The 15,315-nt window shown below is 45.8% G+C and overlaps 1 protein-coding gene across 2 annotated transcripts in view; it reads left to right on the top strand.

Annotated features, from left to right (window-relative positions):
- Positions 1-15,315, top strand: part of COA8 (cytochrome c oxidase assembly factor 8) — a 38,772-nt gene that overhangs the window by 11,729 nt on the left and 11,728 nt on the right. For both annotated transcript variants that reach the window (XM_059058272.2, XM_067027676.1), the window contains exons 2-3: positions 13,557-13,754; positions 14,474-14,537. In XM_059058272.2, the coding sequence (XP_058914255.1) occupies positions 13,557-13,754; positions 14,474-14,537 (262 nt within the window). The remainder of the gene's footprint in view (positions 1-13,556; positions 13,755-14,473; positions 14,538-15,315) is intronic.

Here is a 15,315-nt window from a genome sequence, read left to right as displayed (position 1 = left end):
AGGCTGTCTTCATTTCTTTTCATTCTTTTTTCTTTATTCTGTTCCACAACAGTGAATTACACCATTCTGTCTTCCAGGTCACTTATCTGTTCTTCTGCCTCAGTTATTCTGCTATTGATTCCTTCTAGTGTATTTTTCCTTTTAGTTATTGTATTATTTATCTCTGTTTGTTTGTTAATTCTTCTAGCTGTTTGTTTGTTAATTCTTCTAGGTCTTTGTTAAACATTTCTTGCATCTTCTTGATCTTTGCCTCCATTCTTTTTCCGAGGTCCTGAGTCATCTTCACTATCATTATTCTGAATTCTTTTTGGAAGGTTGCCTATCTCCACTTCATTTAGTTGTTTTTTCTGGGGTTTTATCTTGTTCCCTCATCTGGTACAAAGTCCTCTGCCTTTACATTTTGTCTGTCTTTCTGTGAATGTGGTTTTCCTTCCACAGGCTGCAGGATTGTAGTTCTTCTTGCTTCTGCTGTCGGCTCTGTGGTGGATGAGGCTTGTGCAGGTTTCCTCATGGGAGGGACTGGTGGTGGGTAGAGCTGGGTGTTGCTCTGGTGGGCAGAGCTCAGTAAAACTTTAAACTGCTTGTTTGCTGATGGGTGGGGCTGGGTTCCCTCCCTGTTGGTTGTTTGGCCTGAGGTGACCCAGCACTGGAGCCTACCTGGGCTCTTTGGTGGGGCTAATGGCGGACTCTGGGAGGGCTCACACCAAGGAGTGCTTCCCAGAACTGCTGCTGCCAGTGTCCTTGTCCCCACGGTGAGACAGAGCCACCGCCCGACTCCACAGGAGACCCTCCAACACTAGCAGGTACGTCTGGTTCAGTCTCCCCTGGGGTCACTGCTCCTTCCCCTGGGTCCCCATGTGCACACTACTTTGTGTGTGCCCTCCAAGAGTGGAGTCTCTGTTCCCCCAGCCCTGTCTAAGTCCTGCAGTCAAATCCCGCTAGCTTTCAAAGTCTGATTCTCTAGGAATTCCTCCTCCCGTTGCTGGATCCCCAGGTTGGGAAGCCTGACGTGGGGCTCAGAACCTTCACTCCAGTGGGTGGACTTCAGTGGTATAAGTGTTCTGCAGTTCGTGAGTCACCCACCCAGCACTTCCGGGATTTGATTTTATTGTGATTGTGCCCCTCCTACCGTCTCATTGCGGCTTCTCCTTTGTCTTTGGATGCGGGGTATCTTTTCCGGTGAGTTCCAGTGTCTTCCTGTCGATGACTGTTCAGCAGTTAGTTGTGATTCCAGTCCCCTTCCTTTTTGTAAAGCAGTTTATCTGGGGCTGCTGAGGGGAGTGTGTCCTTTGGAGTTTCTCATAGTCTGGATTTTGCTGATTGCATTCATTCCCATGGTGTAATTTAACATGGTCCTCTAACCTGTGTGTTTCCTGTGAACAGACAGCTGCACTCTAGAGCCTTGACTTCATGTGGATTTTGACTTTTTTATTATTATTTTTTTGTTTTTTATTTTATTTTATTTATTTTATTTTTTTGTGGTACGCAGGCCTCTCACTGTTGCGGCCTCTCCCATTGCAGAGCACAGGCTCCAGACGCACAGGCTCAGAGGCCGTGGCTCACGGGCCCAGCTGTCCCGCGGCATGTGGGATCTTCCCGGACCGTGGCACAAACCTGTGTCCCCTGCATCGGCAGGCGGACTCTCAACCACTGCGCCACCAGGGAAGCCCACTTTTTTATTTTTGAGAAGACTACTTCATTAGTTATTGATTTTCTGATGTTAAACCAACCTTGCATTCCCAGTATAAACCCAGCTGGGTCCTGATGCAATGGCCCTTTTGTGTACTGCTGAATTTAGTGTGCTGATTTGTCTGGCATCCGTCTAGAATGACAGGCTGGGGGCTCCAACCCTCCAGAAGGGAAAGGCTTTCAGTTCCCATCCCAGGAGGGTTAGGACTCCAGACCAGGAAACAGGCCGAGAACACTGAATCTGGCCAACGTTTGTTCCTTTCATTGTTGCCCGTTGGTTTCCCCAGTGGCTGGCAGTGAAACTTTAATTCAGAGAGGAGCTTTGTGTTGTGTACAGGCACTTCTGGGAAGGAAGGCACTGGAGAAAAAGGTCTCCCACTCCAAATCCCAGCTTCTAGAAGGACAGGCCCCAGGGGGGGAGTGTGCTGGCAGAGCTCTGGAGCCTGCTGCAAGGCAGAAGGGATGGAGAGCCAGGCTGGGCCTGCAGAGCTGAACAAGGAGAGGCCCGGTGTGGGGCTGCCCAGCCTGGCAGTTTACAGTTACAGAGAAAAAACTGGAAGGTTCATCACCACCCCGCCCCCCAGTAATGAAAACTTGGTGTGACCAGTAAGAACATGTGTGTCCTCCGCGGAACTGTTAGGCCTAGCCCGCCTTCCCACGCGTATCCCTGCCGCTGCAGGCCTCAGGAAGCTGTGCGCTGTGTGCTTTTGCTGTAAGAACCATAACTTATGGTAATTATTCAAACCTCAAAGGGATTCTTTCTTTTCCTCCCCCAAGCCCCTTCTTCTCCCTTTTAAATAGCAGTTCTTGGGTGAACAAAGACAGAATATATGTTTATAGGGGAGAGTAGAAGGACTGCTTCTGCTGTAATTGAAGATATAGTGTCTCAAATTATAGTGGAAAACTGAGGATGATTGAAGGAGTTGGTTCACAGAGTTCACATATAAACTGTAAAGTAGTTTATAAGCAATAACTAAAAGATGCGTGTGGGAAAGAAACTGAATACCCCAGCTCCTCTTTGAGCTTGCCTTGTTACGTGTGGGCAGCTGGGGTGGCTTCTTTAGCATTTCTTGATAGGGAGCCTGTAAGAATAGATGGGGTACAGTTCTGGGAGATAGTAAAGCAGGTAAACAGGTACAGTTAGGGTGGAACCTGCCCCTTTGTCTCCTTGCTGCTGGCAGAGCTGACATCTCCAAGGGGTGTTGTGCAGCCTCCCCAGCTTGGAGGAGGGGAAGGAACCCCACCCATCTTGCAGCAGAAGTTCACAGCGGGGGACCCAGGCTGGCTCCGTTTCTGTCTCCACTCACTGGATCCCTTTGTGTGGATCACCTTCAGTTTCTAAGAATATCTGAATACCACAGATACAAAGGCTGTGTGGGAAAAGTCCAGAAATATTTGCAGAAAAGTAGGGTTTTTTTCTTAAAAGCTTTTTTATAAGAAAAGGAAAATGTGGTAACCATATATTATTCTTAGAATGATGGATAAAACATTAACGAATCTATGTGTTACGGTTCTGCCTTTACTTTCTAAATAGGATTTTTAAGTCAGTCTAGTATCAAGTCAGTATATTTCAACCCTGCTGAAGAGGAGCATAGTTTCAGGTCTTAGGGAGCAGATCAGGATGCCTTTCTGCTAGTGGGGCCCTATCACTTTCACACACGAAGGATGAGTTCAGTCCCTTCTTGCGGACCTGCTGGCCCTTCATTTAGAACTTTCCACTCTGGCTGTGCCTCTTACGGCTCAACTTTGCTTCCCAGTGACAACAAGAGAGACACTCTTTAGGAGAACTAGACAAAAGTAAAAATGGTTGAAGATAAAGATGTTTGAATCTGCAAGAAGAAATGAAATAGCCATGCCGAACTAGTCAGTAGGGTGTCGTAGTCCGGAGTGGAATGTGAAGAGGCCCCTCAGAGGTGACACAGCCACGTCTAGCTTCTCCCCGTCTTCTCTGGCCCCCTCCAGCAGCCGGTCAGCCTGGTTTTCCACTCCCCCTGCAGCTCTGACGTGTCCACCTGCGACAGTGCCCCCTGTTGTTCACCACGTGTAAGTCATACTCCAGAACACTCAGCCACTCAGCATGCGTCGGCTTCTCTGATTATACAGCCCTTGAGAGTTTACTGGAAGACGTAGCAACTCATCAAGAACTAGCAGTTACATACGGAACACTCTTGGCGGTGATGGCTTCTGACTCCCTCAGAACTTCTCAACATTCTGGTGCTAGTTATCAGTGATTGCCATATCTAGTTAAACTTTGCTAGGGACTTCCCTGGTGGTCCAGTGGTTGAGAATCCACCTGCCAATTCTGGGGGTGTGGGTTCTATCCGTGGTTGGGGAGCTAAGATCCCACATGTCACGGGGCAACTAAGCCCTCCTGCCACAGTTACTGAGCCCACGTGCTCTGGAGCCTGTGCGCCGCAACGAAAGATACCACGCGCTGCAGCTAAGACCCGACAGAGCCCAAAATAAATAAATAAATATTTAACAACAACAAAAAAACTTTGCTAGAAGTTTCTGCACCAAATCGTTCGTGTAAATCAAGCTTTTCGAAGATGAAGGGATTTCTCTGCATAAGCATAGAGAAAGTGAACAGGAAAGACTTTTAACAACTAGAAAGAACGTTCCTCCAACAAGTGCTTGTTACGGCCAGAGAGATGCAGTTCCTGCCCCCATGGGCTTGCAGTCTAGTGGGGGAAACATGTGTTTCCTCACGTCACCAGGGGGCTCAGGATGCCCTGGAGATGCGCCCTGGAGTCTGAAGCCAGTGAAGGGGACGAGATGAGAGAGGGATTCAGGGAGGACGTAAGCAGAGTTCCCGAGGACGGTCAGAAATCAGGTGTCCTCAAAATGTTCATTGCAGCTCTATTTACGATAGCCAGGACATGGAAGCAACCTAAGTGTCCATCATCGGGTGAATGGATAAAGAAGATGTGGCACATATATACGATGGAATATTACTCAGCCATAAAAAGAAATGAAACTGAGTTATTTGTAATGAGGTGGATAGACCTGGAGTCTGTCATACAGAGTGAAGTAAGTCAGAAGGATAAAAACAAATACCGTATGCTAACACATATATATGGAATCTAAGAAAAAAAAATGTCATGAAGAGATTAGTGGTAGAATGGGAATAAAACACAGACCTACTAGCGCATGGACTTGAGGATATGGGGAGGGGGAAGGGTAAGCTGTGATGAAGTGAGAGAGTGGCAGGGACATATATACACTGCCAAATGTAAAACAGATAGCTAGTGGGAAGCTGCCGCATAGCACAGGGAGATCAGCTCGGTGCTCTGTGACCACCTAGAGGGGTGGGATAGGGTGGGAGGGAGGGTGATGCAAGAGGGAGGAGATATGGGAACATGTGTGTATGTATGACTGATTCACTTTGTTGTAAAGGAGAAACTAACACACTATTGTAAAACAGTTATACTCCAATAAAGATGTTAAAAAATAAAAAAAATTTTAAAAGAAGCAAAAAATAAAAAAATAAAGATAATGACGATCAGCCATACCTCTTTAAAAAAAAAAAAAGAAAGAAATCAGGTGTCCTGTTGTTAAAGGAAGTTCCGGCGGGTGGATGGGGAAGCAGAGGTGGGGCAGGCCCGGCCTGCTAGACCCCAGTGAGGATTTGAGACTTTATCCTGAGGGTAGTGAGTGGTCACTGACGGTTTTTAAGGGAAGAAGTAGCCCGGTTAGGTTGAATGATTTGGAGCGATCGCTCTGGCTGCAGTCTGGAGAATCGGTGGGTGTGGGGTGGGCCTCTGGAGGCAGTTGGAGCTGCACGCACTAGCTGACTGCAGAGCTGAAGTGGAGCCTTCAGCCTGCCGCCGAGGCCCGAGGCCCGGGGCAGCTGGCACAGGAGATAGTCAGAGCCGCTGCAGCTGCAGCTGTTTGAACCCTTCAAGGGCCTGGCGGGAGGGTGCCAGAGTTAAGTGCTGCTTGGGCCTGGAAATCTGTAAGCTTATTCCCTGGGCCACAGAGAAGAAGGCTTCTCCAAAGATAGTACTTGACTCCCTTTAACTTTCATCAGCTTTAGGCTCTTACATCTTCTGCAGCTGTGAGAAAAATTCATCTTAATAAAAATGTTTGCATCAGTCATGAAATAAGCTAGTATGAAGCGTGGAGAAGGTTTTAGTTCTAGCAGCTTCATTCTCCAGAAGTCTGATGATAATAAAAGAAAAAGTAAAATAAAGTATTGGAAACAGCAGAGCCTGCTAATATTCATTGCTCAGAAATGAGGCTAATTAGACAGAATTCTTATGGCAAAAACTGCACACAGAGAATTTTAGAAAATATTTTTAAAAATTTCTTTTCCTTACTAGTTTTCTAATACACACACACTTATATTTGTTTGTTTCTAGACGACATTAACTACAGGAAACAAACTTTTTTTATTATGTTGATAATTTTGGATGTTCTATTAAGTTTCTTCTATATCCTCATAAATATCTTTAGGAAAATTAAAAACATTTTTAGGCATCTAAACTAATGGCGTAAATTTTAGCTCTCTAAAGAGTACTGAAGGGACTTCCCTGGTGGTCCAGTGGCTAAGGCAACGTGCTCCCAATGCAGGAGGCCCGGGTTCGATCCCTGGTCAGGGAACTAGCTCTCTCACGCTGCAACTAAGAGCCAGCACAGCCAAATAAATATTTTTTAAAATAATAAAATAAAAATAAATAAATAGACTAAAGGGTAACGAAATAAGCCACCCCGAAATAGGCCACTTTGACATAAAGATTATTTTGAGCTAAAAGCACTTGAAAGACAGCAGGTGCAAGAAGGGCACTGTGGGGCTTCCCTGGTGGCGCAGTGGTTGAGAGTCCGCCTGCCGATGCAGGGGACGCAGGTTCGTGCCCCGGTCCAGGAGGATCCCACATGCTGCGGAGCGGCTGGGCCCATGAGCCGTGGCCGCTGAACCTGCGCGTCCGGAGCTGGTGCTCCGCAACGGGCAACGGGAGAGGCCACAGCAGTGAGAGGCCCGCGTACCGCCAAAAAAACGGACACCTTGACTTCCCCCTTTTCTTCCTTTAGGCAGGAGATAAACCTCTCGCGTGAAAGCTGCCGTTCCTAAATCAGGAGCAAAACGTGTTCTTATCACCAGAGAGTGAAAGAGGTCTGTGCAAACGGATCTTGGTAAAATAACTCTTACCTTCCTTTAGTCTCCCCATAGATTTTAGTCCCTCTTCCACAGTGGCTACTTTGTGTTCAGCCTGGTGTATAGGCAGTTGGGCCTATCTTCTTTTCGGGGTCTTCATTTTCCTATGGGTACATAAAAAAACTATATGGTTTTCTTTTTTTAATCTGTTTTATGCTAGTTTGACTCTCAGGCCCATTTAGAGACTCTCAGAGAGGAGAGGGGGAGTTTGCCTCCCTTACTGAAAGTTGGATTATAACTATCTCTGCTTCTGAGGTTATTTGCATCTATTTTACCATACCTATATGGCAGAAATAACTTTTAATGGTATTTCTTTTTTTTTTTTTTTTTTTTTTTGCAGTATGCGGGCCTCTCACTGTTGTGGCCTCTCCCGTTGCGGAGCGCAGGCTCCGGAAGCACAGGCTCAGTGGCCCAGCCGCTCCGCGGCATGTGGGATCCTCCCGGACCGGGGCACGAACCCGTGTCCCCTGCATTGGCAGGCGGATTCTCAACCACTGCACCACCAGGGAAGCCCATAATGGTATTTCTGCACATCTCTTCCCAACTCCTTGTTCAGTAACATCATGTTGCTAGCTTGAAGTTGTCCATGGTGGAAGTCATTGCACTATGGAAATTGGCAAATTCTCCACATCAGGGCTTGACTTACTGTTTTGTTGATTGTCCAGACTTAGGAAAGTGAAGGATAAAATGTTAGTACACTGGACCCTTGAACAATGCGTGTTTGAACTTCGTGGATCCACTTACGCTCAGATTTTTTTCTGTAGTACTATATACTCTCAGGTTGGTTCAGTCTGCAGATGTGGCATCTCTGATATGGAGGGCTGACTGTAAAGTTGTATGCAGATTTTTGATTGTATGGAGGGTCAGCACCCCTGACCCCTGCGTTGTTTGAGGGTCAACTGTAATGTGGATTAAATTAAGAAGTATAGGGCTTCCCTGGTGGCGCAGTGGTTGAGAATCTGCCTGCCGGTGCAGGAGACACGGGTTCATGCCCGGCTCCGGGAAGATCCCACATGCCGCGGAGCGGCTGGGCCCGTGAGCCATGGCCTCTGAGCCTGTGCGTCGGGAGCCTGTGCTCCGCAACGGGAGAGGCCACAACAGTGAGAGGCCCGCGTACCACAAAAAAAAAAAAAAAAAAAAAAAAAGAAGTATATCTTGGGATTTCCTGGACTTCCTTGTAAATAAATAAATAAATTAATTACAAAAAAAAAATCATTTGTGTCCTTGACAAATAGGTGAGGTCAGTAGGTCTTGTTCACCCTACTTCTTTTTTTTTTCCTTTTAATTAATTAATTTATTTTTGGCTGCGTTGGGTCTCCATTGCTGCACGTGGGCTTTCTCTAGTTGCGGCGAGTGGGGGCTACTCTTCCTTGCGGTGCGCAGGCTTCTCGTTGCGGTGGCTTCTCTTGTTGAGGAGCACGAGCTCTAGGCATGCGGGCTTCAGTAGTTGCAGCATGCCGGTTCAGTAGTTGTGGCGCACGAGCTCTAGAGCACGGGCTCAGTAGTTGTGGCAGACAGGCTTAGTTGCTCCGTGGCATGTGGGATCTTCCCCGACCAGGGCTCGAATCCGTGTCCCCTGCGTTGTCAGGTGGATTCTCAACCCCTGTGCCACCAGGGAAGCCCCCACCCTACTTCTTTTTTTTTTTTTTTTTTTTTTTTTTCTGCGGTACGCGGGCCTCTCACTGTTGTGGCCTCTCCCGTTGCGGAGCACAGGCTCCGGACGCGCAGACTCAGCGGCCATGGCTCACGGACCCAGCCACTCCGCGGTATGTGGGACCTTCCCGGACCGGGGCATGAACCCGTATCCCCTGCATCGGCAGGCCGACTTGAAACCACTGTGCCACCAGGGAAGCTCCCACCCTACTTCTTAATATCAAATCACCTTTGTGTCCTAAGTATTATACGCTTACTAATTAGTTACCTGCAACCAGGGTTTGGCTATTAATACCAAATTTAGCAAAAATCGGTGAAGGAACTGCAATGAGATACCACTTCGTACCCGCTAGGATGGCTGTCATTTAAAAAAATGGACAACAGCAGGTGTTGGTGAGGAATGTAAAATGATGTAGCCACTTCAGAAAACAGTTTGGCAGTTCTCAAAGTGTTAAACAGAGTCACCATATGACCCAGCAATTCTACTCCTATATATACACCCAGGAGAATTGAAAACATATGTCCACACACTGTACACAAATGTTCATAGCAGCATTATTTATAATAGCCAAAAAGTGGAAACAACCCGAATGTTGTCAGCTGATAAATGGATAAACAAAGTGTGTTTATATCCACACTGTGGACTATCACTCAGCCGTAAAAAGAAGTGAAGTATTGGCAACACACACTACAACTTGGATGAACCTGGAAAACCTGTTCGGTGCAAGAAGCCAGTCACAGAAGAGCACGTTGTATGATTCCATTTACATGAAATATACAGAACAGGCAAATCCATGGAGTAGTGGTTGCCAGGGACTGGGGGCGGGGAAGAATGGGGGTGACTGCTCCTGGGTACGGGGTTTCTTTTGGGGGTGATGAAAATGTTTCGGAATTAGTAATAATAGTTGCCCAGCTCTGTGAACATGCTAAAAACACTGAATTGTATACATTAAAAGGGTTAATTTTATAGTAATACTGTTTTTTAAAAAAATATTTATTTATTTGGCTGCATAAGGTCTTAGTTGCGGCACGCATGTGGGATCTAGTTCCCTGACCAGGGATCGAACCCAGGCCCCCTGCATTGGGAGCGCAGAGTCTTAACCACTGTGCCACCAGGGAAGTCCCTATAGTATATGAATTATATATCACCAAAGTTGTTAAAAATTAATGAAAGCAGTTTGTGACAATCAGTCGGCTATGTAAAATTTATGGGGAAGGGTATTGTATGTTTTATTATTCTTTGTAAAGTGTGTGCTGCACATCCTTATATCAGTGAAGTTATAACCACATACGTCCCCCAGCCATATTAAACATTTATGGGCACACAGCTGCCGAGGGGGCGGCCCCATCCCCTGGTTCCTCAACGCTGTCCCCAGGCCATCTCTTGTTCCTCTGTCCCTGCAGCCCCCATACCGCCACAGCCTCAGAGAATGGCTCTTCCTCTCCACCCCCTCAGAGTGGCCATGCCCCCCAGAACAGGCCTGAAGGACCCGTCCTTGCATTCCCCTGGGGCCTCCTCCAGCTTCTTAAGCTCCATTACTGATGTGTAAATTTGGGTGAATTTTAGGGCATATTCTACTTTTCACCAAATCTTTAACTCATTGCTACATAGGTTCTTTTTATTGATTGGACATTTTCTATCAATCTTTTTTTCTTTTTTTTTTTTTTTTTTTTTGCTGCGTTGGGTCTTTGTTGCTGCGCGCAGGCTTGCAGGCTTTTCTCTAGTTGCGGTGAGCGGGGCCTACTCTTCATTGCGGTGCACGGGCTTCTCATTGTGGTGGCTTCTCTTATTGCGGAGCATGGGCTCTAAGTGTGCGGGCTTCAGTAGTTGTGGCTCGCGGGCTCTAGAGCACAGGCTCAGTAGTTGTGGCATGTGGGCTTTAGAGCCCAGGCTCAGTAGTTGTGGCGCACGGGCTTAGTTGCTCCGCAGCATGTGGGATCTTCCCGGACCAGGGCACGAACCCGTGTCCCCTGCATTGGCAGGTGGATTCTTAACCACTGCGCCACCAGGGATGTCCTCTATCAATCTTTTTTTTCCCCCACTCAACTGCTATATTCTTTTACCTAATCTGTCAAGGGTCCTTAAAATTTTGAAATTTTGTTTAAAAGATACTTTTCTAGAAACATTTTGAGAGTCTGAGGGAATCATATGTACTTTTCAACATTGCACCCGTCAAGGTGGAAACTGACTGTTTCCTAAAGAGTGACGTGGTTTCCTTTCTCAGTCTACACTTCTCTACTCTGATTGTCCAGGGTTGAGTCCAGGGACCAGAGATGGTCAGACCCGCACCAGGGAGAGGAATGCTGAGGATTGTCCCCGAAGCTGAGCTCCTGCTTGGCCTCTCCTTTCCGTCCGTGGTGCTCCCGCCAAGTGAGCCATTGCAAAACACACGGCTGCACCTGGTTATCTGCATTAATTTGTGAAATTATTAGCTATGAAAGCTACATTTTTCAAACGAAATTATCAGTAAGCTGCTTACTGATAGAAAAAGAGCGCTTTAGGGCTTCCCTGGTGGCGCAGTGGTTGGGAGTCCGCCTGCCGATGCAGGGGACGCGGGTTCGTGCCCCGGTCCGGGAAGATCCCACATGCCGTGGAGCGGCTGGGCCCGTGAGCCATGGCCGCTGAGCCTGCGCGTCTGGAGCCTGTGCTCCGCAACGGGAGAGGCCACAACAGTGAGAGGCCCGCGTACTGGGGAAAAAAAAAAAAAAAAGTGCTTTATCTTAAATTTTGCAAACCCTGCATCTCTATTTTTAGTTCCTTGGAAGTTGCAGCTTATAATGGTGATAGTGAAGTACTGAGATATCCTAAATGAAGGGCCTTCTAAATGCAAAAGAACTGTTATGTTCAGTATAGTAATTTTTTATCTTTGTAAGTTTTACCACTCTTTTTTTTTTTTTTTTTTTTTTTTTTTTTTTTGCGGTATGCGGGCCTCTCGCTGTTGTGGCCTCTCCCGTTGCGGAGCACAGGCTCCGGACGCGCAGGCTCAGCGGCCATGGCTCACGGGCCCAGCTCCTCCGCGGCATGTGGGATCTTCCCGGACCGGGGCACGAACCCGTGTCCCCGCATCGGCAGGCGGACTCTCAACCACTGCGCCACCAGGGAAGCCCTTACCACTCTTTTAATTGACTTTATTGAGGTGTAATTTATATATAGTAAAATGAGTGCACCCATTTCGAGTTTGATGAGTTGTGACAAATGTGTAAATCTGTGCAGTCACCCCCCCAATAAGATCTAGAACATCACTCCCATGCCTTCCACCCCTCACTCTGGGCTACCACTGATCTGATTACTTTTTCTAGAATGTCACATAAGTGGAATCACATAGAACGTCCTCTTTGGTGCCTGGCTCTTTCGCTCTGTATGTTGTTTTGTGATCTGTCCGTGTTGTACCTGTTCCTCTCTGCTACTGAGTAGTTTTCCAGTTGTTTCTGGAGGGAGGCCTGGCGGGAGGGGCCCCGATGTTCTCGAGGTAGAAGTCGTGCTCAGTAGAGCTTTTGCTTTTTTCAAATCGGAGGACAGTTAATTTACAGTGTTGTGTTACCTTTGGGTGTACAGCAAAGTGATTTAGTTATAGATTTTCCACTATAGGTGGAGCTTTCTTTTTTAAAAATAGGGTATAAGAGATTTCCAAACTGAATGTTATTTCCCCCCATGCATTGTGGTTACATTGATGTATTAACAGACAAATGGATAGTTAGTCTTTTGATTACTCAGCTGATCTCTTTATTTTAATATCAGGTTTACTGAAGTCCAGTTCACATATAGTAAAATTCACTCCTGGCAGACATGTACACCACAATTCAAGATATCGATCACTTCACCACCCCAAAAAATTCCTTTGTAATCACCCCCTTCCTCCACCCCAGCACCTGTCTTTTCCAGGATGTCTTGGGAATAGAATCATCCAGTGTGCAACCTCTTTGGTGTGGCCTCTTCAATCAGCATAGTGCCTTTGAGATTCATCTGTGTTACCTGTAGTCTCCTCTGTTGTCGAGTCGTGTCCGTCACATATGCACGTGCCATACTGTGTTTTTCTGTTCATCAGTGGAAGGGTATTTCGGCTAATTCCAGATTTTGGCAGTTATACATAAAGCCACTTTAAACAGTCATATCCAGGTTTTTGTGCGAACATGTGTACTCATGCATCTTGGATAAATAACTTGGGAAGGGGTTGCTGGGTTGTATGTTAGCTGTGTGTTTAATTTTATAATGGACTGCTGACTTTTTTCCCAAGTGGTTGTACCGTTTTGCATTGCCATGAGCAACATTTAAGAACTCGATTGTTTTACGTCCTTGACAGCACTTGTTTGGGCAGATTTTTTTTTTTTTTAGCCATATTAATAGGTGTGTAGTGATATCTCATTGTGGTTTTGATTTGCATTTCTCTACTGACTAATGATGTTGAGCATTTTTTATGTGCTTTTATTTGTCATCTATATATCTTCTTCGGAAACTTTTATTTAAATACTTGGCCTATTTTTCAATTGGGTTGTGCATTTCCTTATTATGGAGTTTTGAAAAGTCTATATATTCTAGAAACAAGTCCTTTTACAGATTTGCATGTATTTTCTCCCAGTGTGTGGCTTGTCTTTTCATCTTCTTAATAGTGTCTTTAAGAGAACAGAAGATTTTAACTTTGGTGAAGTCCAGTTCATCTATTTCTTATTTTGTGGATTGTGCTTTTGGTGTTGTACGTAAGAAATGTTTGCCTAATCCAAGCTTGTAGAATTTTTACTGTGTTTTAGAAGTCTTATAGTTTTAGATTTTACATTTTACGTCTTTGATCCATTTTGCATTAATTTTTGTATATGATGCAAAGCACAGGCTGACGTTCTTTTTTCGCCTTAGGATGTTGAATTATTCCAGCACCATTGTTGCACATGTTTGGTGTAGTATTAATATGAATGCTATTCATTGTAGTTCTTTTAATTTGGATATTCCCTGGCACAGTCTTAAAAAGAGGAAGCTAACAAGGGTCTTTAATAAATCTGGACTGTTCATTTTATAATACTAGAGATTCGTTAAGTTGTATAGTAACCCATATGCCTTTTGTTAAAGGTCTCAAGATTCCGCCCTCCAAGGAAATCTTGCCATGATTGGATAGGACCCCCAGATAAATACTCAAACCTTCGACCTGTTCACTTCTACATCCCTGACAATGAATCACCATTGGAACAAAAGTTAAGAGAATTAAGACAAGAAACACAAGAATGGAACCAACAGTTCTGGGCAAACCAGAATTTGACTTTTCTTAGGGTAAGTTTAGGTTTCGGGTCAGAATGAGAAATAATATAGTTGGCCACTTGGGGGCGCTAAATCTTTAGCATCTGCTTTGCCTTTCAGTTATTTGGCAGCATCTCATTGCCTCCCCGGCATACATATGTATGTGTGTATATATGTGTAGAATTTTAAAATCAGTATGTAACTGTAAAGAAGAAATATTGATCATTCACAGAATCACAGATCTTGAGATGTTCAAGGAAGTAAAGGGAGTAGCAGAGCCAGAACCAGAACTGCAGGTTCCACGTGTATATACGCTTGTGTGTGTGTGTGTGTGTGTGTGTGTGTATGAAATTATGGGTGTCTGGGATGTGTTGTCATTCTTCCTGAGAATTCAGGATTCTTAACAGCATACTCATCAATAAACTACGAGGAAGGAGTATAAATATTCTAATCCAGAAGAAAGACTTAGGCGATACATGTTTATCCATTTGGGCAGGCTAAGTCAAATGGAGTTGCATTTACCTTATTCTGTGGATTTATAAACAAACAGTGCCTCCCAAACATCTCATTTTCAAATCCTATTTCAAGCATGAAACTTTTAGCTAAGTTCAGATGGTTTAAAACAGGCTTTGAGATGGGTCACTTCTCAGGAAATCCACATCCAGACTTCTCCAGAGCACTGAGAACTGTGTCCTAGCCAAGGAAAAATGGAAAGACAAAGAAAGGGAATTCTGATAGCTGTCTTCTTTTAGGAAAAAGAAAAATTTATTGACTCAAGACTAAAAGCCAAAGGCCTGGAACTGAGAGCTGAATCAGGTGAGTGAGTTCTTTTTCTGCCAACACTGGTTTTGTTTGAGTAACTATATGAGAAGGTGTGAAGAAAGAGTATTAGGGCCTCCCTGGCCGTCCAGCGGTTAAGACCCACACTCCCACTGCATGGGGCGCAGGTTCCACCCCTGGTCAGGGAACTAGATCCCCTGTGCCTCTCGGCACAGCCACAGAAAAAGAAAGGACGTTGAATGAAGTAGAGAAAGCTCAGGGAGCAGGTCATGGCTCCATGGGGCAGGCGCTGTGAAGGTGTCCTCAGTGGTACGTACGTCTGTCCTCCTCCTGCTCCTTCTTCTGTCTTCGGGTAAGGTTAGCCCTCTCGTCATTTTGGGTCATTCTGATTGATGACCTCTTTCTGACCTTTGGACTTATATCCGAGGTCCCATGGCTTCAGCAGCCTCTGTCTCTTCTGCCCTGGCTTCTCTTCCCTGATTCCTTATAGCAGTTCATGGTCCCACTGGCCACGAGTCGGAAACTGCAGTCATCCTGGAAGCCCCTTCCCACCCCTTCATCCTTCATCTCTCCACCAGATTTACCTCTTAGGTGTTTCTCAGCACCTTTGCTACTCCCTGTCCTTTTTTTAAAAAATAAATTTATTTTTATTTATTTATTTTTGGCTGCGTTGGGTCTTTGTTGCTGTGCATAGGCTTCCTCTAGTTGTGGCTCGTGGGATTTAGAGCGCAGGCTCAGTAGTCGTGGCGCACGGGCTTAGTTGCTCCGCGGCATGTGGGATCTTCCTGGACCAGGGCTTGAACCCATGTTCTCT

This window comes from Kogia breviceps, chromosome 3, assembly GCF_026419965.1.
Source record: "Kogia breviceps isolate mKogBre1 chromosome 3, mKogBre1 haplotype 1, whole genome shotgun sequence".
NCBI lineage: Eukaryota > Metazoa > Chordata > Mammalia > Artiodactyla > Physeteridae > Kogia > Kogia breviceps.
This window is presented reverse-complemented; position numbering and strand designations above follow the sequence as displayed.